The sequence below is a fragment of the Neovison vison genome, chromosome 12, assembly GCF_020171115.1.
Source record: "Neovison vison isolate M4711 chromosome 12, ASM_NN_V1, whole genome shotgun sequence".
In the NCBI taxonomy this organism is placed as follows: Eukaryota; Metazoa; Chordata; class Mammalia; order Carnivora; family Mustelidae; genus Neogale; species Neogale vison.
In genome coordinates this window covers 69,808,580-69,832,983 of record NC_058102.1, presented here as the reverse complement: position 1 = coordinate 69,832,983, position 24,404 = coordinate 69,808,580, and the positions used below count along the sequence as shown (strand labels likewise).

The 24,404-nt window shown below is 37.7% G+C and overlaps 1 protein-coding gene across 1 annotated transcript in view; it reads left to right on the top strand.

Moving 5' to 3' along the window:
• IRAG2 (inositol 1,4,5-triphosphate receptor associated 2) overlaps positions 1-24,404 on the top strand; it is a 147,712-nt gene that overhangs the window by 45,577 nt on the left and 77,731 nt on the right. The window contains 6 exon segments of the mRNA XM_044226362.1: positions 14,279-14,459; positions 17,891-17,970; positions 18,061-18,139; positions 19,484-19,642; positions 22,775-22,892; positions 24,147-24,197. Coding sequence (XP_044082297.1) covers positions 14,279-14,459; positions 17,891-17,970; positions 18,061-18,139; positions 19,484-19,642; positions 22,775-22,892; positions 24,147-24,197 — 668 coding nt within the window.

The window sequence follows — 24,404 nt, the reverse complement described above, 5'->3', positions numbered from 1 at the left end:
CATGGCTGACCGGGAGTTGCAGCTCACTGCTACTGTCTCGCATCATGAAAGGGTATCCTATTGCATATCACTAGTCAGGGAAAAGATCAAAATTCAAAATTTGAAGTACAATTTCTACTGAACATGTATGGTTTTACGACTGCTATAAACTCAAAAATCAAACCATTGTAAGTTGAGGACTAGCTGTACTCTCTTTAAAGTTATTCATTCCCGGGCACCTGGGTGGCTCAGTGGGTTAAGCCGCTGCCTTCGGCTCAGGTCGTGATCTCAGGGTCCTGGGATCGAGTCCCGCATCGGGCTCTCTGCTCAGTGGGGAGCCTGCTTCCTCCTCTCTCTCTCTGCCTTTACAACTACTCTTTCCCCTGATAACTAGACTTCTTTTCTTATAGTCTGTATTTCCCTCCTTAAAGGAAGAATCTTCACCCTGCCTCCACTCTGCCCCCAGAGCATATATCTCAAGGCAGGCTTCAGTTAGAGGTAAAAGAGATGTCTTATGCTTAAATAACATTGGTGTGTCAATTACTAACATAATTTCTGAGTGGATAGTAGAACTGACTATATATCTAAGAATGAGCTCTCCACATCAGTGTACCCAAAAAAGATTCAAAGTACACTCGAGGCTGAAATTTCATCTCAGAGAGGAAACTACCTTTGCTAAATGCCTTTGTTTTTCCCCCCACATTTTCATATTTAGCTAATAACATTTTTTTTAACCTGAGAAAAATATAAGCAGTAGTTAATTTTTAACATTATTTTTGAAGTATTGTTGACATAGAATATTACATTAGTTTCAGGTGTACAACATAGTGATTCAACAAATCTAGGCTATGCTGTGCTCACCCCAGGTGAAGCTACCGTCTGTCACCATACAATATTATTATAATATTACTGACTGTATTCCCTATATTGTGCATTTTATCCTGACTTTCTCTTTAAGATTTTATTTATTTGAGAGAGAATAAATCAGTGGGTGGGGGAAGAGGGGGAGAGAGAGAATCTCCAGCAAACTCCATGCTGAGCACAGAGCCCCACAGAGCCCCCACAGGGCTCAGTTCAACAACCCTGAGATCATGACCTGAGCCAAGATCAAGAGTTGAATGCTTTACCTTCTGGCACCCCTCCCCGTGACTTTTTCTATAACCGAGAGCCTATATCTCCCACTCCTCTTCACTTGTTTTGTATTTATGGATCTGTTTCTGCTTTTCGTTGGTTAACTTACTGTTCTATTGTTTTAGGTTCTACATATAAGTGAAATCATATGGTATTTGTGTCTGACTTATTTCACTTGGCATAATACCTTCTGTGTTGTCACAGAGGGCAAGATCTGTTTATTCTGAGTAATATTCCATTATGTATATATATAATGCATTTTATTTATTTTTATTTATTTATTTATTTATAAAAAGATTTTATTTATTTGACAGATCACAAGTAGGCAGAGAAGCAAGCAGAGAGGGAAAGAGGAGGAAGAGGCAGGCAGAGAGGGAACGAGGAGGAAGCAGGCTCGCTGCCGAGCAGAGAGCCCGATGCAGGGCTCCATCCCAGGACCCTGAGATCATGACCTGAGCTGAAGGCAGAGGCTTTAAGCCACTGAGTCACCCAGGCGCCCCTATATATAATGCATTTTAAAATGCAAACCCATTCCTATGTAGGGTGTCTGTGCGTGTGTATGTATGTGTATGTACATATTTATACACACCACGTCTTTATCCACTCAACAGTCAGTGGATACTTGGGCTGCTTCTGTGTCTTGGCTATGTAAATAATGTTGCAATAAACAGAGGGGTCCATATACCCTTTCAAATTAGTGTTTTTGTATTCTTTAAGTAAATACCCAGTAATGGAATTATTGGATCATATGGTAATTCTATTTTTAACATTTTGAAGAACCTCCAGACTGTTTTCCAGAATGGCTGTACCAGTTAGCATTTTCACCAACAGTACATGACAGTTTCTTTTTCTCCACATCCATGTCAACACTTGTTTTTTTCTTGTGTTTTTCATTTTAGTCATTCTGACAGGTGTGAGGTGATATCTCATTGTGGTTTTGATTTGCATTTCCCTGAAAAAATGAGTGATGCTGAGCATCTTTTCATGTATCTGTTGGCCATCTGGATGTCTTCTCTAGAGAAATATCTGTGTAGGTCTTTTGCTCATTTTCTTAACTGATTATCTGTTTTTTTCTTTTGGTGTTTAGCTGTATACATTTTTCATATAATCTGGATACTAACCCTTTATGAGATATGTTATTTGCAAATATCTTCTCCCATTTTGAAGTTTGGCTTTGAGTTTTGATTTTTTTCCCTTCACTGTGCAGAAGCTGTTCATTTTGATGTAATCCCAATGGTTTATTTTGGATTTTGTTTCCTTTGCCTTAGAGAAATACCTAGAAAAATATTGGTATAGCTTGTGTCAGAGAAATTACTACCTGTGTTCTCTCCTAGAATTTTTATGGTTTCAGGCCTCATATTTAAGTCTTTTTTAAAAAATACAAATTCATTTCCTATGTTTATTTTCATTTTATGTAGTAATTTACAACATCTGCTGTTGATTCTTTAGTCTTTGCATTTATGTGAACTATCTCTTCATATTGACTGCTATACAGAGAAATTATATTTGTCAATATTGTAGGGTCCTGCAATGATCCACCTGTTTATACAATAGAACCTGAAATTATATTTTTGAATCAAGAACACATAATGGGACTTATAGCAAATCAAGCCCATTTTATGAAATATAATGATGCAACCAAATAATATAGACCAACACAATGTTTTTTCCCCTTTCTTTTCTACAAATGTCAGGCAAGAGTTATGACTTAAAATATTCTTATTATGTGTGATTCCAGTAGTAAAAGATCATCTTATTTCAGTAAATATCTTGTATCTTTTCTCCCTTGTGCCCTAAATTCCATGTATAGATCTTGGTTTTTCTCTCTTCTTTTCTTTTTGCATTTTGTCCTTAATTTCTAGTTTTTTTCATTGAAATTAATTTCATGTATATTGCTTCCTTTTGGAGATTTATTGAGGATTTCTCTGTGGTCAGTTTTTTTTCCCTTTCAGGTATAGAATTTATTGGTTCGTCACTTATATACAACACCCAGTGCTCATCACAACAAGTGCCCTCCGTAAGCCCCATCACTCATTTAACCCATCCCCTACCCACCTCCCTTCTAGCAAACCTTAGTTTGTTCTCTATAGTTAAGAGTCTATTTTTGGTTTGTCTTTCTTTCTCTGTTCATCTGTTTTGTTCCTTAAATTCCACATATGAGTGAAATCATAATGGTAGTTGTCTTTCTCTGACTAACTTATTTCACTTAGCATAATACTCTCTACCTCTATCCATGTCTTTGAAAATGACAAAATTTCATTTGTCATTTGAATGATGGCTAATATTCCAGAGTGTGTGTGTGTATGTGTGTGTGTGTGTGTGTGTGTACACACACCACATCTTGCCTATCCACTCATGACCTGATGGACATTTGGGTTCTTTCCATAATTTGGCTATTGTTGATAATGCTGCTATATAAATATCAAGGTGACATGTATCCCTTTGAATCAGTATTTTTGTAACTTTTGAGTAAATAACTAGTAGTGCAATTAATGGATTACTAGAGTAGTTCTATTTTTAATTTTTTGAGGCACCTCCATACTGTCTTCCAGAGTGGCTGTATCAGTCTGCATTTCCACCAACAGTGTAAGAGGGTTCCTCTTATGGACATCGTGGAGGGTGTGTGCTATGATGAAGTGCTGTGAAGTGTGTAAACCTGGCAATTCACAGACCTGTACCGCTGGGGCTAATAACACATTATATATTAATTAAAAAAATTTTTTTAAAGTAACGGGTCACAGTTAAAACTAAAAAAAAAAAAAAAAAGAAGAAGAAGTTGTTATGGCCAATGTCAAAGAGGTTACTGCCTGTGTTCCTCGAATTTTGATGGTTTCCTGTCTCACATTTAGGCCTTACATTCATTTTGAATTTATTTTTTGTATGGTATAAAAAAGTGGTCCAGTTTCATTCTTTTGCATGTTGCTGTCCAGTTTTCCTAACACCATTTGTTGAATAGACTGTCTTTTTCCCATTGGATATTGTTTTTGCTTTGTCAAAGATTAGTTGATCATACTATTGTGGGTCCATTTCTGGGTTTCTGTTCCATTATTGACCTATGTGTCTTTTTGTGCCAGTACCTTACTGTCTTGATCACTACAGCTCTGTAATATAACTTGAAGTCTGGAATTGTGATACCTCCACCTCTGCTCTGCTTTTCCAAGATTGCTTTGGCTATTTGGGGTCTTTTATGGTTCCATATAAATTTTAGGATAGTTTGTTCTAGTTCTATGAAAAGTGTTGGTGGTATTTTGATGGGGATTGCATTAAACATATAGATTTCTGTAGATTATAGAAATTTAATAATATTTGTTCTTCCAATCCATGAAGCATGGAATGTTTTTCCATTTCTTTGTATCATCTTCATTATCTTTCATAAGTGTTCTATAGTTTTCAGAGTACAGATCTTTTCATTCTTTGGTTAGGTTTATTCCTAGGTATCTTATGGTTTTTGGTGCAATTATAAATGGGATTAATTCCTTGATTTCTTTTTCTGCTGCTTCATTATCTGTGTACAGAAATGCAACAGATATCTGTACATTGATTTTGCATCCTGTGACTTTACCAACTTCATGTATCAGTTCTAAAAATTTTTTGGTAGAGCCTTTTGGATTTTCTATGTAGAGTATCATGTTGTCTGCAAATAATGAAAGTTTGACTTCTTCCTTGCTGATTTGGATGACTTTTATTTCTTTTTGTTGTCTGATTGCTGAGGCTAGGACTTCCGGTACAGAACAGTGGTGAGAGTAGACCTACCTGTCTTTTTCCTGACCATAAAGAGAAGCTCTCAATTTTATCTAGATTGAGGGTGATATTAGCTGTGGGTTTTTATACATGGCCTTTATGATGCTGAGGTATGTTCCCTCTATCCCTACTTTGTTGAGAGATTTTCTCAAGAATGGTTGCTATATTGGGGCGCCTGGGTGGCTCAGTGGGTTAACCACTGCCTTCGGCTCAGGTCATGATCTCAGGGTCCTGGGATCGAGTCCTGTATCGGGCTCTCTGCTCATCAGGGAGCCTGCTTCCCTCTCTCTCTCTGCCTGCCTCTCCATCTACTTGTGATTTCTCTCTGTCAAATAAATACATAAAATCTTAAAAAAAAAAAAAAGAATGGTTGCTATACTTTGCCAAATTCTTTTCTATTTATTAAGAGGATTATAGGCTTCTTCTCCTTTATTAATGTGGCATATCACATTGATTAATTTGCAAGTACTGAACCACCCTTGCAACCCAGAAATAAATCCCACTTGATTGCAGTGAATAATTCTTTTCATGTACTGTTGGATTTGATTTTCTAGTATTTTGTTGAGAATTTCTGTGTTCGTGTTCATCAGGGACATTGGCCTGTATTCCTTTTTTTAGTGGATTCTGTTTGCTTTTGGAATCAGGGTAGTGCTGGCCTTGTAGAATGAGTGTAGATATTTTCCTTCCATTTCTATTTTTTTAGAATAGTTTGAGAAGACATATTAAGGTCTCTAATCTATTTTGAGTTTATTTTTGTGTATGGTGTAAAAAGTGGTCCAGTTTCATTCATTGGCATGTAGCTGTCCAATACCAGCTTTTCCTGATACTATTTGTTAAAGACTGTCTTTTTTCAGTTTCATATTCTTGCCTCCTTTGTCAAAGATTAATTGGCCATATAAGTGTGGGTTTATTTCCAGGCTTTCTTTTATTTTCTGTTTATGTATTTGTCTATTTTTGTGCCAGTACTACTGTTTTGCTTACTACAATTTTGTAGGATATCTTGAAATCTGGAATTGTGATACCTCCAGTTTTGTTCTTTCTTTTTCAAGATAGCTTTGACAATTTGTGGTCTTTTGTGGTTCCATACATATTTTAGGATCATTTGTTTCTAATTCCATGAAAAATGCAATTCGTATTTTGAAAAAGATTATATTAAATCTATAGGTTGCTTTGGGTAGTATGGACACTTTAACAATATTTGTTCTCCCAGTCTGTGAGCATGGAATATCTTTCTATTCATTTGTGTCCTCTTAAATTTCTTTCAACAGTGTTTTATAGTTTTCAGAGTACAGGCTTTTCAAGTACTTGGTTAAGTTAATTTTTAGGTATTGGTGCAATTGTAAATGAGATTGTTTTCTTAATTTCTCTTTCTATGCTTCATTATTAATATATAGAAATGCAATGAATTTCTGTATATTGATTTTTGTATCCTGCAACTTCACTGAATTCATCTGTTCTACTAGATTTTTGGTGGAGTCTTTGGGTATTCTATATAGTCTCATGTGTTCTGCAAATAGTAAATATTTTACTTCTTCCTTACCAATCTGGATGCCTTTTATTTCTTTCTCTTTTCTGATTGCTATGGCCAGGACTTCTAGTACTATGACGAATAAAAGTGGTGAGAGTGGACACTCTTGCCTAGTTTCTGCTCTTAGGGGAAAAGCTCTCAGTTTTTCCCCATTAAGTAAGATGTTAGCTGTGGCTTTTTCATATCTGAACTTTATTATGTTGAGGTATTTTCCCTTTAAACCTACTTTGTTGAAGGTTTGTTTTTTTTTTTAAATCCTGAATGATGTTGTACTTTGTCAAATGCTTCTTCTGCATCTACTGAAATGATCTTTTTTTATCCTTCCAACAACAGGATGTTGATGTAATGTATTATATTGATTGATTTGCAAATATTGAACCACAGTTGCATCCAGGATATCCTGGATGCAATATCCAATATCCAAATATTGCAATATCCAATATCCAAATATTGCAATATCCAATATCCAAATATTGCAATGCAAATCCCAATTGATCATGAAGAAGGATCTTTTAATGTGTTGTTGGATTCAGTTTGCTAGAATTTTTGCATTTATGGTCATCAGAGATAGTGGTCAGTAGTTCTCTTTTTTGGTAGTGTCTGTTTTTGGTTTCAGGGTAATCCTGGCTGCATATAGAATGAAGTTGGAAGCTTTTCCTTCTTTCCTTTTTTTTTTTTTTGGTGGTTGGGGGGATAGTTTGAGAAGAGGAAGTATTAACTCTTCTTTAAATGTTTGGTAGAGTGGCCCTCTTAGCACAGTGGGCAGTGTGTCAGTCTCATAAATGTTTGGTAGAATTCACCTGTGAAGCCATCTGATTCTGAAGTTTTGTTTGTTGGGAGGTTTTTGTTTGTTTCATTACAGATGAAATCACCTTGTTGGTAATTGGTATGTTCACATTTTCTACTTTTTTTTTCTGATTCAGTTTTGATGGTTGTATGTTTCTAGGAATTTATCCATTTCTTCTAGTTTGTCCAGTTTGTTGGCATATAATTTTTCATAATATTCTCTTGTAATCCTTATTCTTTGTTTTTTGTTGTTGTTTTGATTTTTTTCCCTCTCCCTCTTTCTTTCTTCCTTACGTTCTACCTTCTTCCCTCCCTTCCTTTCTTTCCCTCTTCTCTTCCTTCCTCTTTTCCTTTTCCCTTCCCTTGCCCTTCCCTTGCCCTTACCCTTCTCTTCTTTTCTTTTCTCTGCATCCCTGCAGCCGGCTGAAGATTTATCAACTTTGCTGATATTTTCACAGAACCAGGTCCTGGTTTCATGGATCTCTTCAATTGTTATTTTAGTTTCTATTTTCTTTATTTCTGCTATAATCTTTATTATTTCCTTTTTCTACTGGTTTTGTGTTTAATTTGTGCTTTTTCTTCCCTATGTAGAAAAGCTTTGGCTATATTCCAAAGATTTGGGGTCATTGTGGTTCCATTTTAATTTGTCTCCATGTATTTTTTATTTTATCTTTGATTTCTTGGTTGAACCACTCATCGTTTAGTAGCATGATATTTAACCTCTTTAATTTAATTTTAATTTTTTAAAATTAAAATTTAATTTAATTTTATTAATTTAAATTTAATTTAATTTTAATTAAAATTTAATTTTAATTTTTCTTTTCTTGTGCTTGATTTCTAGCTTCATACAGTTGTGGTCTGAAAAGATTCATGGTATGACTTGTTTTTTTTTTGTTTTTTGTTTTTTGTATTTTAGTTTAGAGAGACTTGTTTTGTGGCCTAACATGTGATCTATTCTGGAAAACATTTCTTGTGCACTTGAGAAGTGTATGAATTCTTCTGTTTTAGGATGGGATTTTTTTTTTTTTTTAAAGAGAGATTGAGAGCATGAACAGTGCAGAGATGGAGAGGAAGAAGCAGACTTGCCACTGAGCAGGGAGCCCAACATGGGTCTCGATCCCAGGATCCTGAGATCATGACCTAAGCTGAAGGCAATTGCTTAACCAATTGAGCCAACCAGGCACCCCTGGATCAAATGTTATGAATATATCTGTTAGATCCGTCTGGTCCAATGTGTCATTCAAAGCTACTGTTTCTTTTTTGACGTTCTGTCTAGATGATCTATCCATTGATGTAAATGGGGTATATCTTTTTGTATTGTTCTTTTTATCACTAGCCGTATCCTTGTCTCTTGTTATTGTCTTTGTTTTAAAGTCTATTTTGTCTGATACAGTTTTGCTACCCCAGCTTTGTTTTCACTGTCATATGCATGAAAATGCTTTTCCATCTCTTCACCTTTAATCTGCATGTGTCTTTAGGTCTGAAATGAGTCTCTTGCAGGCCACATATCAATGATTCTTGTTTGTTTATCTACCCTGTCACCCTGGTTTTTTGATTGGAACATTTAGTCCATTTGCACTCAGAGTAATTGATAATGGGGTGCCTGGATGGCTCAGTGGGTTAAAGTCTCTGCCTTCGGCTCAGGTCATGATCTCAGGGTCCTGGGATCAAGCCCCACATCGGGCTCTCTGCTCAGCTGCTCAGCTCTCTGTTCTCCACCGCCCCCCCCATCCCACCGCCTGCCTCTCTGTCTGGTCATGATCTCTTTCTGTCAAATAAGTACATAAAATCTTAAAAAGTAATTGATAAGTACATTCTTATTGCCATTTTGTTACCTTTATAGTTGTTTTTGTAGTTCTTTGTTCCTTTCTTCTCTTGCCTCCTCTTTTATGATTTGCTGGTTCTCTTTCTTTCTTCATATCATACAATCTTTATCTTTCCATAAGGACATGCATTATGATTTGCAGCATAGGATAGAATCTTAGGAACCAAAATTTGTGCTTCAAATAAATGTTACATTGAGACAAAGAACACATAATCTAAGTGGAAGCTTAGAGTACTTGGTTCTTGTGACATTCCAGAAGTATTTGCCTATTTATCTTAATCTATACAAATCTTAATGTACACAAATCTATATGTTTCCAATAAGAAGTGTTTGCTAAGCCTTCCAAGGTCACTCTCAGAGCCTACCTATTACATATCTTTAAAAATTCTACAAAAGAGCGTTTCTTCTCAGATATAGAAAGCCCATGACTCCCCCAAATATTAGCTACTTTTAGTGTTTTTTTTTAATGGCTACAACAGTGCATGATGCTTAATTTTATGTGTCAACTTGATTAGAATAAAAGATGCTCAGATAGTGGTCAAACTATATTTATGGGTGTGTCTATGAGGGTGTCTCTGGAAGAGGTTAACATTGGTTTCTGTTTATGTGTTTTATTTTGCCTTTTTTGTTTTTTAACCTTTTTTAAATTTTTTCCCCCAATTTTTATTTAAATTCTAGTTGGTTAACATATAATATTGGTTTCAGGAGTAGAATTTAGTGATTCCTCACTTACATAAAACATCATGCGCTCAACACAAGAAGTTCTTTTCTTAATACCCATCACCTATTTGCCTACCTCTCTTCCATCAGTCCTCAGTTTTATATATTTAAGTCTGTTATGGTTTGCTTCCTTTTCTTTTTATTCCCCCTTCTTGTAAGTTCCTCTGTTTTGTTTCTTAAATTCCACATATGAGTGAAATCATGTTTTGTCTTTTTCTGACTGGCTTATTTTACTTAGCATAATACATTCTAGCTCCATCCACGTCATTGCAAATAGCAAGATTTCATTCTTTTTGATGACCAAATAATATTCCATTGTATATATATACACCATGTCTTCTTTATCCATTCATTAGTGGATGGATATTTGGGCTCCTTCTATACTGGTTTTCTTTGGTTATATGCTTGGATTCTTTTCTTTTTATTTTTTTGCATATCTGTTATAGGTTTTTGACTTGTGATTACCATTAGGTTTATATATAACATCTTATGCATTTAGCACACTATATTAAATTGATGGCCAGTTAAGTTTGAATCCAGTCTTAAAGCAGAAAGTTTTACTTCTCTGCCACCTGTATTTTTGCTATATAGTTTCATACTTTTATTTTGTGAATTCTTTGACTGATTTTTAAAGATATACTTAATCGTAGTGCTTTTGTGCATCCTACTTTCCACTCACAGAATCCCCTTTAACATTTGTTATAAAGCTGGTTATTGGTCATAAATTCCTTTACATTTTGTTTGGGAAACTCATTATCTGTTCTTCTTTTCTGAATGATAACCTTGCTGGATAGAGTATTCTTGGTTGCAGTTTTTAAAAAAAATTATTATTATTATTATTTATTTTGACACTTTGAATATATATCATGCCACTCTCCTCTGGCCTGCAGAGTTTCTGCTCAGACATCAGCTGAGAGTCTTATGGGGTTTCCTTGTATGTAACTGTTTTCTTTCTCTTGCTGATTTTTTTTTTAAGATTTATTTATTTATTTGAGAGAAAGAAGGAGAGAAAACATACACAGGAAGAGGAGGGGCAGAGGGAGAGAATTCTCAAGCAGAGTCCTTGCTGAGCATGGTGGCCAATAGAGGACTCAGTCTCAGGAAATACCACCCCCACCCCCAGCTCTAGGATCATGATCTGAGCTGAAATCAAGAGTCAGACACTTATCCGACTGAGCCGCTAAGGTGCCCATCTTTTGCTGCTTTTAAAGTTCCCTTTATTCACTACTTTTTGCCATTTTGATTATGTGTCTTGGTATAGACCTGCTTGGGTTGATTTTTTTTTTTTTAGATTTTTTTTTATTTATTTATTTGACAGAGAGAGCTCACAAGTAGGCAGAGAGGCAGGCAGAGAGAGAGAGAGAGGAGGAAGCAGGCTCTCTGCTGAGCAGAGAGCCCGATGCGGGACTCGATCCCAGGACCCTGAGATCATGACCTGAGCCGAAGGCAGCGGCTTAACCCACTGAGCCACCCAGGCGCCCTGGGTTGATTTTTTTTTAATGCCCTCTATGTGCCTCCTGGGTTTGGATTTGTGTTTCCTTCCCCAAAGTTGGAAAGTTTTCAGCTACTATTTCTTCAAATAAATTTTCTTCTTTTTTTCTCTCTTCTCCTAGGATCCTTTAATGTCAACATTATTACACTTGATGGTGTCACTGAATTCCCTTAATCTAGACTCATTATTATTCTTTTCTCTTTCTCCTGTTCAACTATATCTCTTCCCACTACTCTGCTCTCCAGGTCACTGATCCATTCTTCTGTTTCCTCTAGTCTACTATTTATTCTCTATAGTGCATTTTAAATTCCAAGTATTGAATTATTTATCTCTGGTTCATTCTTTTTTTTTTTTTTTTTTTTTTTAAAATAAACTCCATACCCATTGAAGGCTTGAACTCATGACTCTGAGATCAAGACCTGACCTGAGGTCAGAGTCCAATACTTAAGTTACTGAGCCACCCAGGCATGTCTCTGACTGGTTCTTTTTTTTTTTTTTTTTAAAGATTTTTATTTATTTATTTGACAGAGAGAGACCACAAGTAGGCAGAGAGGCAGGCAGAGAGAGAGAGGAGGAAGCAGGCTCCCTGCAGAGCAGAGAGCCCGATGCGGGACTTGATCCCAGGACCCTGAGATCATGACCTGAGCCGAAGGCAGCGGCCCAACCCACTGAGCCACCCAGGCGCCCCTGACTGGTTCTTTTTGTTGTTGTTGTTTTCTATCTCTTTGTTGAGGGTCTTACTGAGATCCTCCACCCGTTTCTCAAGTCTGTTGAGCATCTTTATTACCATTACTTTAAATTCTCTGTCCTATCCCTTACCTCTGTTTTATTCAGCTCTCTTGCTGTGATTTTGCCCTCTTTTTTCATTTGGGACATATTCCTCTTCACCTTATTTTGTTTGATTTTCTCTGTCTGTTTCCATGTATTAGGAAACTCAGCCGCATCTCTTGTTCTTGAAAGAGGTGGCCTCATGAGGCTGAGGTCCTGTAAGGTCCTGCAATGTGATGTCTCTTGTTCAGCAGAACCTGACACTTCAGGAGTGTCTCTTATGTGTTTTGTGTGCCCCCTACAGTTGTGGCTGAGCCACATTCTCCTTCAGTCCAGTCATCTGCAATGGTTCTCCTTGCCTGTTTGGGCAGGATTTGGTCCCTGTGTGGTTAGTGGACTACTCTGGAGCCACCTTTATCTTGAGTTGGATCAGACTGGTTGTTCGCCAGAGCTGTGGTCACATAGAACTGAAAGGCTCTCTTTCCTGTGTTATCCCCTGAGAAGCTTTCTTGGTGAGTGGATCCTGTAGTCAGACCAGATGTCTGCTCCCTGCCCTTTTTTGGGGCCACAGTCAAACTGATGTATATGGTTACCTTTCCCTCTCCCTGGGGCAGGTGTCAGTTTGGAGTGGTACTGGTCCCTACTGGGACTCTTGCACCCTCCCAGGCATGGGGCACTGCTTTGGATGGATTTCTGCCGAAGGTGTGTTCGATTGAGTGGGTCCACAGAAGAATGCTGGGGCAGGGTCACTGTTAACATTCTAAGTGGAAAGTGTTCACACTGTGCAGGTTCCTGCAGGTGTCTGTATATCTAGGCTGGGCAGGGGGAAAGGATAGTGCTTGCCAGCACTTTTTTTTCTTGGAGGAGTCTCCCACTGGTCCCTGTCCCTTCTGCACATGTTCTAAAATTAGGAAATAAATCTTCCTATATATCCTAGGTGCTTTTCAAATTGCTGCTTCTTTGTCACATCTCAGCAGTGTTGTTTGTTATGCTGTCTCTTAAAGGCAGGATTCCATTTCCTATCCCCTTCCTGTTCTCCCAGAGCCATGCCTCCTGCTTTTTAAGGTTCCAGATGTTAAGCCCCACTGATTTTAAGAACTTGCAAACTTAAGCCCCTCTGGTTTTCAAAGCCAAATGTTATGGGGATTTGTCTTCTCAATGCAGATCCCCCATGCCTGGGATTCCTGGTGTGGGGTGTACTCCTTTCTCTTCTCCGTGCCTTTCATGTCCCTCCTTCCTTTAGATAGTCTTATGAGTCAGTTTGGTTCCCAATCATGTCTCTACCCTTCCTGCCTTTTTTGATGTGGCCTCTTTCCTACAGTTAACTGTGGGGAGTCTGTTCTGCCAGTGTTCAGGTTATTTTCTGGATTGTTTACACTGATGTAGCTGTTATCTCAGTGTATCTATCCATGGGATGAGGTGAGTTTGGGATCCTCCTACTCTGCCATCTTCTCCACATGTCCTACGAGGTTTATGGTTTTATATCTAACCAATTTGGTCTTTAATCCATTTTGAGGTTTTCTTTTTTTGTTTCTGGTTAAAAAAGTGGTCTAGTTTCATTCTTTTCCATGTGGCTGTCCAGCTTTCCCAGAAGCATTTATTGAAGAGGCTGTCTTTTCTCCATTATATATTCTTGCCTCCTGTGCCACAGATTAATTGATCACTTAAACATGGGTTTATTTCTGGGCTCTGTAGTCCGTTTTATTAACCTATGTGTCTATTTTTGTGCCAGTACCATACTGTTTTGATGACTACAACTTTGTAATATTTGAAATCTAGAATTGTGATGCCTTTTTCTTTTTCAAGATTGTTTTGGCTATTTGGGGTTGTTTGTGGTTCCATACAAATTTTAGGATTATTCTAGTTCTGTGAAAGATGCTGTTGGTATTCACTGAAAGTTTTTTAAGGAAAGAAGGGGAGACAGAAATAAGGTGACCTTTTGATTACTCTCACAGGTGATTATTGATTGTATATATCATGTGTATTTAAACCTCACAACAACTGTGTATGGTACATTTTATCATCCCCATCTCTCAGATTAGGAAAATGAGGCTTAAAGAGATTAAGAAATTTTCCCAAATCAACACACCTGGTAAATTCCAGCATCAAGATCGGACACCAGGACTGTTAGACTTTAGCCCAAGGCCAGTGCTCTCTCCACTCTACCATGCCAACTCAGCAGGACTGTGAAGGTTTTGTGGCATGTTTCCAGGCCTCAAGTGTCTTGAGAAAGTTGAGTACTTCACTCCTCACTTTTAAAGCATAATCTTAATACATCTTTCAAAATTAATTTGCTTTTCTTCCTAAGGTTCAGTAGGAGTTGCCAAAATAATAGATTATCTGAGACAAGAAAGTAGTCAAAATTATGAAGATAGTGAACTTGAGGAGCTATGGAACATACTTGATCCTAAAAAGGGAGACCTGCATGTGGACCTGGAAATTTTTCGTGCCATCATGAAAGAATGGATGGTTTGCTGTAGAATCAAATGGTAATCATTGGGGCGCTTGGGTGGCACAGTTAGTTGAGTGTCCAATTCTTAGTTTCAGCTCAGGTCATGATCTCAGGGTCATGAGATGAGCCCATGTCCAGCTCGGCACTCAGTGTGGAGTTTGCTTGAGACTCCCTCCACCTCTCCCTTTCCCCACTGTTCTCACACCCCAAAATCTCTCTCTCTCTCTCAAATAAATAAATCTTTTAAAAAATAATATAGTTCCAACAGAATAAATATCCAGGTTCTGTTTTTTTTTTTTTAAAGATTTTATTTATTTATTTGACAGAGAGAAATCACAAGTAGATGGAGAGGCAGGCAGAGAGAGAGAGAGAGAGAGAGAGAGAGAGAGAAGCAGGCTCCCTGCTGAGCAGAGAGCCCGATGTGGGACTCGATCCCAGGACCCTGAGATCATGACCTGAGCCGAAGGCAGCGGCTTAACCCACTGAGCCACCCAGGCGCCCCTCCAGGTTCTGTTTTAACAACTGATTACAGCTAATGCTAATCACTGTTTTTTTGTGTTGATGGAAGTACTGGAATCCAGTGCTCCTCACACGGTAGCATGCACTGGAATCACCTGAACTATTTATCATGCCTGATTGTTGCCCCCCCAACCATGATTCAGTAGGTCTGCGGTGAAGCCTGAGAATTTGCATTTCTAGCCTATTTCCAAGTGTAATGATGTTGATGAGCGTATGTGTACACATGGCAGGGAGAGCGTGCTTTGAGAATGTATTAGTTATGTTAATCCTTTTAACATCCATTTATTGTGATTAAGGGCAGCACATATTATTTCATTGCCACAAAGAATTGAACTGACATAGGAGTCAAGCAGATAATGACTGGCAAATCTTCAAATGCATTTAAACTCAGAGTGAGTGCCCTTTAAAGGTCAGTGGGGGATAATCAGGCAGTGAATGTAATTTGAAATCCTTTATTAGGATAAAGGGAAACTAAAGGGAAAAGGAAAAAAGTTGTAGAATTGGGGGGAAAAATGATGAAGGTGGAGAGTATGCCTGATACCATACAGCTATCATTCTCTGGAGGAACCTGGAGAAATTTTCATTCTTTCACAGGATGCCTAAGCTCTCTGGCTTTTAATCAGCCACCATCTACCAGCTTTTCTATACTAGAAATTTTCTTAAATAAAACTGCAAGCCCGAAAAGTGACAAAACTTACTAGATTTCATGTAGGATTAGGATGTCTAGATGACTTAAGAAAAGATGACCAAAATGTTGTTTGCCAAGAGCAAGTTAATCATGAAAGCAAGATAAATACATAAAAATATCTGATTTTACTAGTAATCAAAGAAATACAAATAAAAACAGCATACCAGTTTTGCCCATCAGTTTAGCAAATTTTTTTTTTAAGATTTTATTTATTTATTTGACAGAGAGAAATCACAAGTAGATGGAGAGGCAGGCAGAGAAAGAGAGAGGGAAGCAGGCTCCCCGCTGAGCAGAGAGCCCGATGCGGGACTCGATCCCAGGACCCTGAGATCATGACCTGAGCTGAAGGCAGCGGCTTAACCCACTGAGCCACCCAGGCGCCCCAGTTTAGCAAAATTTTAAAAGAATAACTCTACCCAGTGTTGTCAGGGTAGGTGGAAAAATAAGTCTCCCTTCATACTTTGCGGTAGTGCAAGTTGCATAGTTTTTTCAAAAATGATTTAGGAAATTATGTGATTAAAATTTTGTGATGTATTTGGGCTAGTCATGTAACTTCAAGAAAAGTAAGAAATCATATCCCTAATATGTGTGTTTTTGATAGTGCTAAATATAAGCAACTTATAAATTTTAATATAGTCAGATTAATAAATAATAATACTTCCATCCACTGGAATCCTAAATAATCATTAAAAATTATAATTAGATAAACATCTGAGAAAATATTCATGTATATTTATTTCAAGTATGACCATTAATACATATATGTATTATAAACCTATATGTATTATAAACCCATATTTATCAAGAAAAATAAACATGAAGAAAGTGGGGAAGAATATATTTGGAAATGATTATCTTTCCAACATTGTTTCAACATTGTTATTTTCTCCTGCATTTTCCCATATTTCTGTAATACTTCAGTTTGTATAATAAAATAATTAATCCATTATAAAATAGTGTGAGGGCAAAAGAAAAAAAACCAATTTTTATAACAAAAGTGAAGAAAACATGGGAGGTATAAACAGAAAATAGAAGAACAGAAACTCAAATGGTGATGATATAGAGCTATCAATAGTAAAGTGGTACGTGATTTATTCTGATAGAACTCTCACATTGAAATGCAATGAGATGTTAGTACAGATATAGAGAATTCTGTAGCTGTTCCAGAAACAGTCTAAGTAATTGGCATTTAGAAAGATTAAGTAAAACTTACATCATAGTATAGAGACTCTTAAAAAGGAAATGGCTGAAACTTTAATCTGTTTATTTTGAGGGTTAGAGCTAGAATTTGTGTACTGGACAGTGGAATATAGAGAGCTTTCCCCAATTTCAGGAGCCAGTGCTCAAAGTACAATTTGTCTAGGTTCAACTTGGTTTTCCATGAGAAGGAAAAATGATTAACACCATGAATATATCCTGAGATATTAGTTGTTCGTGCCTTTTCATTCCCAATTTTTTTTTTAAAGATTTTATTTATTTGATAGGCAGAGAGGCAGGCAGAGAGAGAGAGGAGGAAGCAGGCTCCCCTTTGAGCAGAGAGCCCGACGTGAGGCTCGATCCCAGGACCCTGGGATCATGACCTGAGCCAAAGGCAGAGGCTTTAATCCACTGAGCTACCCAGGTGCCCTCATTCCCAATTTTTAAGATTTTTAAATTTAAGAACTTAAATTTTAAAGTTTAAAATTTTTTAAATTTGTTACCTCAGCAAATGTTCACTTACTACTCCAAACTATGTTGCTGTCCTAATCCCTTGAGGCCTCCCATTGCCAACCATAGCTGCTGCACATCATTACCTTCCTACTTCTGCAGGCACATTTTTTTTTTCCAGGTTAGATAAAAATGTTATGGAAAATAGAGGTAATGCCTTAAGTTTCTTTTCTATTACCCCATCTAAGCACAATGTTGAACTCCAAATAGTTGCTGAATGAATAGGTAGTTTTAAAATCCAGAAAAAGGGGCACCTGGATGGCTCAGTGGGTTAAAGCCTCTGCCTTCGGCTCAGGTCATCTCAGGGTCCTGGGATCGAGTCCCACATCGAGCTCTCTGCTCAGCAGGGAGCCTGCTTATCCTACCCCCTCTCTCTGCCTGATACTCTGCCTACTTGTAATCTCTGTCTGTCAAATAAATAAATAAAATCCTTAAAAAAAAAAATCCAGAAAGAAATACCTGAACAGAAAAGTTACAGAGCACATCTGAAAAATGAGCTGGGCTTTGTGCTGGTGAAGAATCCCGACTCAGTGGTTTTGTGTCTTTGATAGCAGGGACAGAATGAGAGGTGGATCAGGCAGCAGGATCGATGATTCCGTTTTTGAACAGGACAGTATAAAATCAAGTAGAGCAAGTATGTATGTGTTTCTTCCTGTTTGTTCTGCCACTTTCTTGTGGTTTAGAGAAATGGATTATTCATAAAACCCTCTTGTATGTGTTTCAGTTAAGATGACAACAGATAAAACAGAACCTACGTCACGGAGCTTCGAGGCTTTGAGTGGAGATTTGTCTAAAGGAGTCTTGTAAGCCTTCTTATTTGTATACGTGCTGCCGAAGTGAGCGCATAAGCCTTCTTATTTGTAATGCTTTTTCAAGCACCTCTTATTTCTTTTTCTCATTTATTTCATAGGTCTGCCTGTCTTACTTATGATAAAGCCACTTAGTGTGTATGCTTGTGTGTGGCTAGCCAGTCTTTTATTTAACTATTCTGTCTCAATTTGCATTAGAACAAATTTCACCAGGAGCATGATTTATATAAGACTAGTATTATATGAATTAACATTTCCTCCCTAATAAAATCCTTCTCTCACATTAACTTCATGTGCTTTCCATGGAAAACAAGTTCCATCTGAGGTAGAATTATGACACTGACCTTAAGCACTTTGGGTGATTGTTTTTAAAGCACCTCTTTAATAGACTTATAGATATGAGTGGGAAAAGTTGTTTTCCACTAGATGTGTATGAGTTTTAGATATCAAGAGGAAATTCTGTCCCTCCCTTATTTTTTCTTTGCCCCTTTGGGTTTGTCCATGCAAAAAGGTTTGGTAGGAATGTGGACCAAACCTTTGGGATAAAATGGCAAAAAGGTAGAGAAGGCCTGGGACTCCATGAAGCACGCAGTCTAGACTCTCAAAGGGACTGTGATCTAATGTCAGGGTTGAGAGCGACACAAACATTCACATGCTGTAGAAAATATTAGGAAAGACGAATACTAAACTGTGAACTACAGGCTGCAAAACATAAGTGTCTAGGAATTGTTTCCTAGTTAAAGGCCTATTAAAACCTGCCAAGATCCCTTGGCTGAAAGAGTAACACTGTGTCAATTTATTTCAGAATCTCTCATAACCCTGGCAGAAATGGAAACTTCATTGTAGTCAGAGGCCAGTGTTAGAAGCAAAGTGGAAAAGAATTAACAAAACTGTGGCACCCAGGGGTGACTGGGTGGCTCAGTGGGTTAAAGCCTCTGCCTTTGGCTTGGGTCGTGATTCCGGGGTCCTGGGATTGAGCCCCACATCAGACTCTCTGCTCAACGGGGAGCCTGCTTCCCTTCCTCTTTCTCTGTCTGCCTCTGTGCCTGCTTGTGATCTCTGTCAAATAAATTAATAAAATCTTTAAAAAAAAAACCAAAAAACAAAACAAAACTGTGGCACCTGACTTCACAGCTGACAGATGCTGAATATTTGGCAATTTTGGAAAAATCTCTGCTACTGTAACAGTGCTTGAATAAATATTTATTGCATAAATGGACTACACTTACAAGGATGGAAAGGGATAAAATAGAAAGTCGCACAGTGATACATGCCTTGTTTTGATTGGGAGGAATTGGAGATGTTGGAGATGATTCTCATTCATTCTTTCACCCACAGAGAGGTGTCTGATTTGATGACCTATGTAGCAGACCTGCATTCTAACAAGCAGAAATTGGAGGAGGAAAATAATAAGTTTAAATCAGCATTAGAAACCTTGGAAGACGCTAACTGCCAGTTATCAAAGGATTGTACTGAATTGCGCCATCAGATAAAAAGGTGAACCATTGAGAAGGGTAGAGTATGCTGGGAGCTTTCCCTTCTTTTCCCTTTTTTAAAAAAAAAAAAAAAAGTCTGTTTTTTAAATTGGGTAATAATGCACATGGTATAAAAATTTACCCTTTTAGAGTGTACAATTCAGTGTTTTTTAGTAGATTCACAAGGTTGTACAGCCAGTTACATTGATCTAATTCATCACTCCAAAAAGGAAACACAGAGCTGTTAGCAGTCACTCCCCATTTCCCTCCCTCTCCGCCCCTGACAACCACTAATCTGTCTGTGGATTTGCCTGTACTGACCATTTCACAGGAATGGAACCATATAATATGTGACCTTTGTGTCTGGTTTCTTTCACTTAGCAAAATGTTGTCAAGGTTCCATGTAGCATATGTGGAATGACTTCATTCCTTTTTGTGGCTTAATAATGTTCTATTGTATGGACATACAGTTTTGTCTACCCATTCTTCAGAGAATGGATATTTGGGGGTATTATCATTTTTTGGCTATTATAAATACTACTACTGTGAACATTTGTATACAGGTTTTTGTGTGAACATAGGCTTTTAGTTCTCCTAGGTATATTACCTAGAAGTGAACCTGCTGTGTCGTGCCTTACTTTGAAGAACGGCCAAACTGTTTCCAAAGCAGCTGTACTGTTTTAGATTTTTGCCAGCAGTGTTTGTCAGTTCTTCTCTAGCAATGATATCCTTTATGTCATTCGAAGCAGTGCTGTCTATTTAAGATCAATATGCCTGTTGACCAACTGTGGATCTCTCCAAAGCATTCTGGGGGTCAGCAAATTCCCATGCTAAGTACCGTTGACCCGTGAATAACAGATTTGATCTGTATTGGTCCACTTACACGTGAATTTTCTTCAATAAATACAGCACTGTATTATAAATATATTTTTTCTTCCTTATGACTTTCATTTTTTTTTAAAGATTTTACTTATTTGACAGAGATCACAGTAGGCGGAGATGCAGGCAGAGAGAGAGGAGGAAGCAGGCTCCCTGCTGAGCAGAGAGCCCAATGTGGGGCTCAATCCCAGGACCCTAGGATCATGCCCAAGCTGAAGGCAGAGGCTTTAACCCACTGAGCCACGCAGGCGTCTCTCCTTATGACTTTCTTAATAACATTTTATTTTCTCTAACGTTATTGCAAGGATACAGTATATAATACATATAACATAGGAAATCTGTGTTAATCAACTATTTGTGTTATTGGTAAGGCTTCTGGTCAACAATAAGCTATCAGTAGTTTAGTTTTTGGAGAATCAAAAATTACACATAGATATTTTGGGCGGGCTGGTGCATCTAATGCCATGTTGGTTAAAGGACAACTATGTTATGAGAGATTCATTGACAAGTCGGGTTTAAAATATGCTTGTAGGGTACATGATAAGGATGTCAGATGATAAGAAAAGTTAGGACTTTAGCTTATAAAAGGACAAAGGACCTGGGGGACATATATAGTATCAAGTATTGATAAAATGAATTGTGAGGAGATGCGTGAGCTTCAGGTAAAAAGCAACAAGTTTCTCACAAAGCCTGCAGTTACAGATGTAGGTGCTAAAATTTTGAACAAAAAAGTTCTAAGTTAACCTGGAAAGACAGTAGAGCATTCTGACCATGGATTCTTTCCCTCATCATTTTTGGCCAGCCAGTCCAGCCTCCAAGCTTATCTTAAAATAAGTAAAAAGAACTGCTTACCTTAAGCTTTCTCCATTCCACAATAGGTTTATTTATTATTTATTTGAAATATTCAAAATATTTTTTTAAAAATATCTGTGTCTTAGATGAATCTACAACTGAGTTCAACTACACATCATCTTTCACCTGGATCCCTCAACAGCCTCCTGATTTGTCTCCCTGCCTTTCCCAAACTCGTGTCCCAGGGGCAGGATGCTGTTCCTAAATCCAGTCTGACCACATCATGCCCCTGCTTTAAACACTTCCACTGACCCCCTATCACCCTCAAGATGAAATTCAGTTTGCAGAGTCCTTCCTGATGGGGTTTCTGTTGCATACCTCTACTCCTATTTTCCATTCTAGGCTCCCACGATATCTAACTGCTTGCAGCCCCTCAGTGGGCCTCTGTTTATTCTTTCTCCCCACTCCTCCGCACCTTCCCATTATCAGAGCTGTCTGCCTTTTACACAGTATCTACAGAACTTGGGTTCACTCTAGTCTTGGTTCTTACCACACCATATTATAATTATGATTGTCTGCTTACCCTTTTAGTCTATAAATTCCAGGAAGTTAGAGTTCTCATAATTGGACTCACTTTTGTCTTCTTCGGGGCCTAACATAATGTCCGGTACAACCTTTTGTTGTATGATCATTTGTTGAATGATCAATGTAATTCCTGAGTGAGGAAAAAAATGGTAGCTTCTTTGAGTTCCTGCTCAGAAAACAGTTTATAATCCAGTGGGAATATTAATAAGCAATTCAATGATATGGATTACCATAATTCATTTAATAGAGTTTTTTGCTGTTGGACATTTAGGTTGTTTGGGATTGTAAACAATGCTATAATAAACTTCTAAAGTAAAATACACAGACACTATTGTATTGATTTATTTGTTTAGTGGTCATCTCCTTCACTAATATTCAACTGCTACAAGGACAAGGACTATGTCTCTTGCTACCATCATAGGCTTCTTTGTGGCATACAGCACCTGGAACATGGTATTATTTAATATTTGTAGAATTACATTACATTAATTACTAATGTAATTACTAATGTAATTACATTGCATTATGTAAAAAAATTTCATAATATTTATAGAATTACATTAACCAAATAGTATATCTTAATTGAAGGAGAGAACCAACCATGTGGTGAAACCAATGATGAATTTCAGAGGGAGACTCCAAATCTTTATCCTCAAGAATATGTTTGTTTCCTTCTATCTTTCTTCCCCCCACCACACTTCCCCCAAATCTCTTCCTTTTCTAAGGACCATGAAAGATCACGGGTGTATTTTTACTATTGTTGACATCTGTTTAAGCCTTTAGTGGTTTTCAGCTTGGGTCCGAAAATAGTCCTTGGCTTTACTTTGTATCTTTGACGGTTATATTTGAGGTTTTGATCATTGCCACCCCCCCCCCCCCCCCCCCCCCCGCCTCCCAGTGCCCACCAAGCTATTATGAGAACAAATCTGTTAGAAGAAGAGCTGGAGGAACTGAAAATTGGTATGAATGCTTCTGAAGAGCAGAAGACCGTGATTGTAGCCCAGAACAAAGAATTAGTAAGTCATTCAAGTACTTTGAATTTGGCACATAGGTTACATAACTGAAATCCAAGAGGGTTTATTTGGAGGCAAAAATCAGAAGTCAGTGGGCTGATGAATGAATTGGTAATACCTTAGAAGAGCAAAGGCAAATAGGATAAACTGTTTTTCTTTTCAGCCAAGATTAAAATTCTTTACAAATTAGTCATATTCACAGTGGTTTGTGAAGATCTAGAAGATCTCTGGAATGCTTCCTGGAGCTGAGAGGTGAATTCATAAATACCTGATACCAAAAGCCACTTGAATTTTCTTAAAAAAAAAAAAAAAAGTTCTCCACCACATTTTCACCTTGTTCTCGGGTTTTAAAAAAAATCCATTATCTTAGTACTTATAGATTATTAAGGAGCTCCATAAATCAGTCCTTACACTAAATAAACACAGGCTTGAAATTTTTAGAGCAAAACATTATTTAGACTAAGCTTTACTGCGAAAAAAGTAGTTGTTTTTAAATTGAGAATGTTAAACTCTTATCTAGAGCCTTGGTAATAGTCTTCCAAATCCTGATATATTCCAGCATTATTCTAGCATTGCTAACAATGGTGGGGTCAGATGACTGTCATTCAGACTAGTTCTTTCTTAGATCTGTAAGGACCAAGAGACTGGGACGCCAGGCCTAAGGCATTCCCACAACCAACACAGATTAGTTTAGCTCTTGCCTCAGTAGCACAATGTGCTACTCAGGCTAGACTAGAAGGGACTAGACTCCTCCAGTGTCAGATGACTGCATGTCTCTGAATGCAGTACAGGGAAGACTCAATTTGGGACCACAGAGGAACTTGCCTGTGGAGGAAATGTTGAGAAATGAGCGAGTAGCCACTCCTGCGAGTCAGACTGCCGGCATCCGGGTCCTGACTGCAATGACTGAGTAACTTTGGGCAAACCACGTAATAGATGAATTCATGCTACCCGTGGTAAACAGACAGTGGGAAAGGAGCAGGGAAAGAAGCCAGGCTATTCCTTTTTTGTTTTTCCTCTTTCCCTCCCTGTCAGATTGAGTCAAGGAGAAGAGTGAATTCTTAGAAATCCCAAGAAACTAGAAGCCAAAGGCTTAGTTTCATACTGAGAATATTCCCAGGCTAAGCTCCCTTGTGTCATGTCAATACCATGTTTAAAGTTGATAAAGAGAAAGAATGTCAGTAGTCTTCAGTAGTAGTAAATATGCGATATTTTTATAAACTTCTAAATACTTTTTAATTCCTTCCTCTTAATCAGGAGACAGAAAACCGGGCTCTGATTCTTAAGATTCGGATTCTCCAAGAAGAGGTATGCTCAAATTGTTAAACACAGGTACAGATAAACTTATGGAAATCATACAGGCGTGAGTTCTGACTCTGGATTAATTAGAAATCATGTGAATATTCAGGCTTCTATGAACCAAAGACCACGTTGCTTTTTCAAATTATAAGTGAAGAAGAGTGGATAGGACTTTCATGTCTGAAAAGAAGTGCATTATTACCTTTGTAATTATCC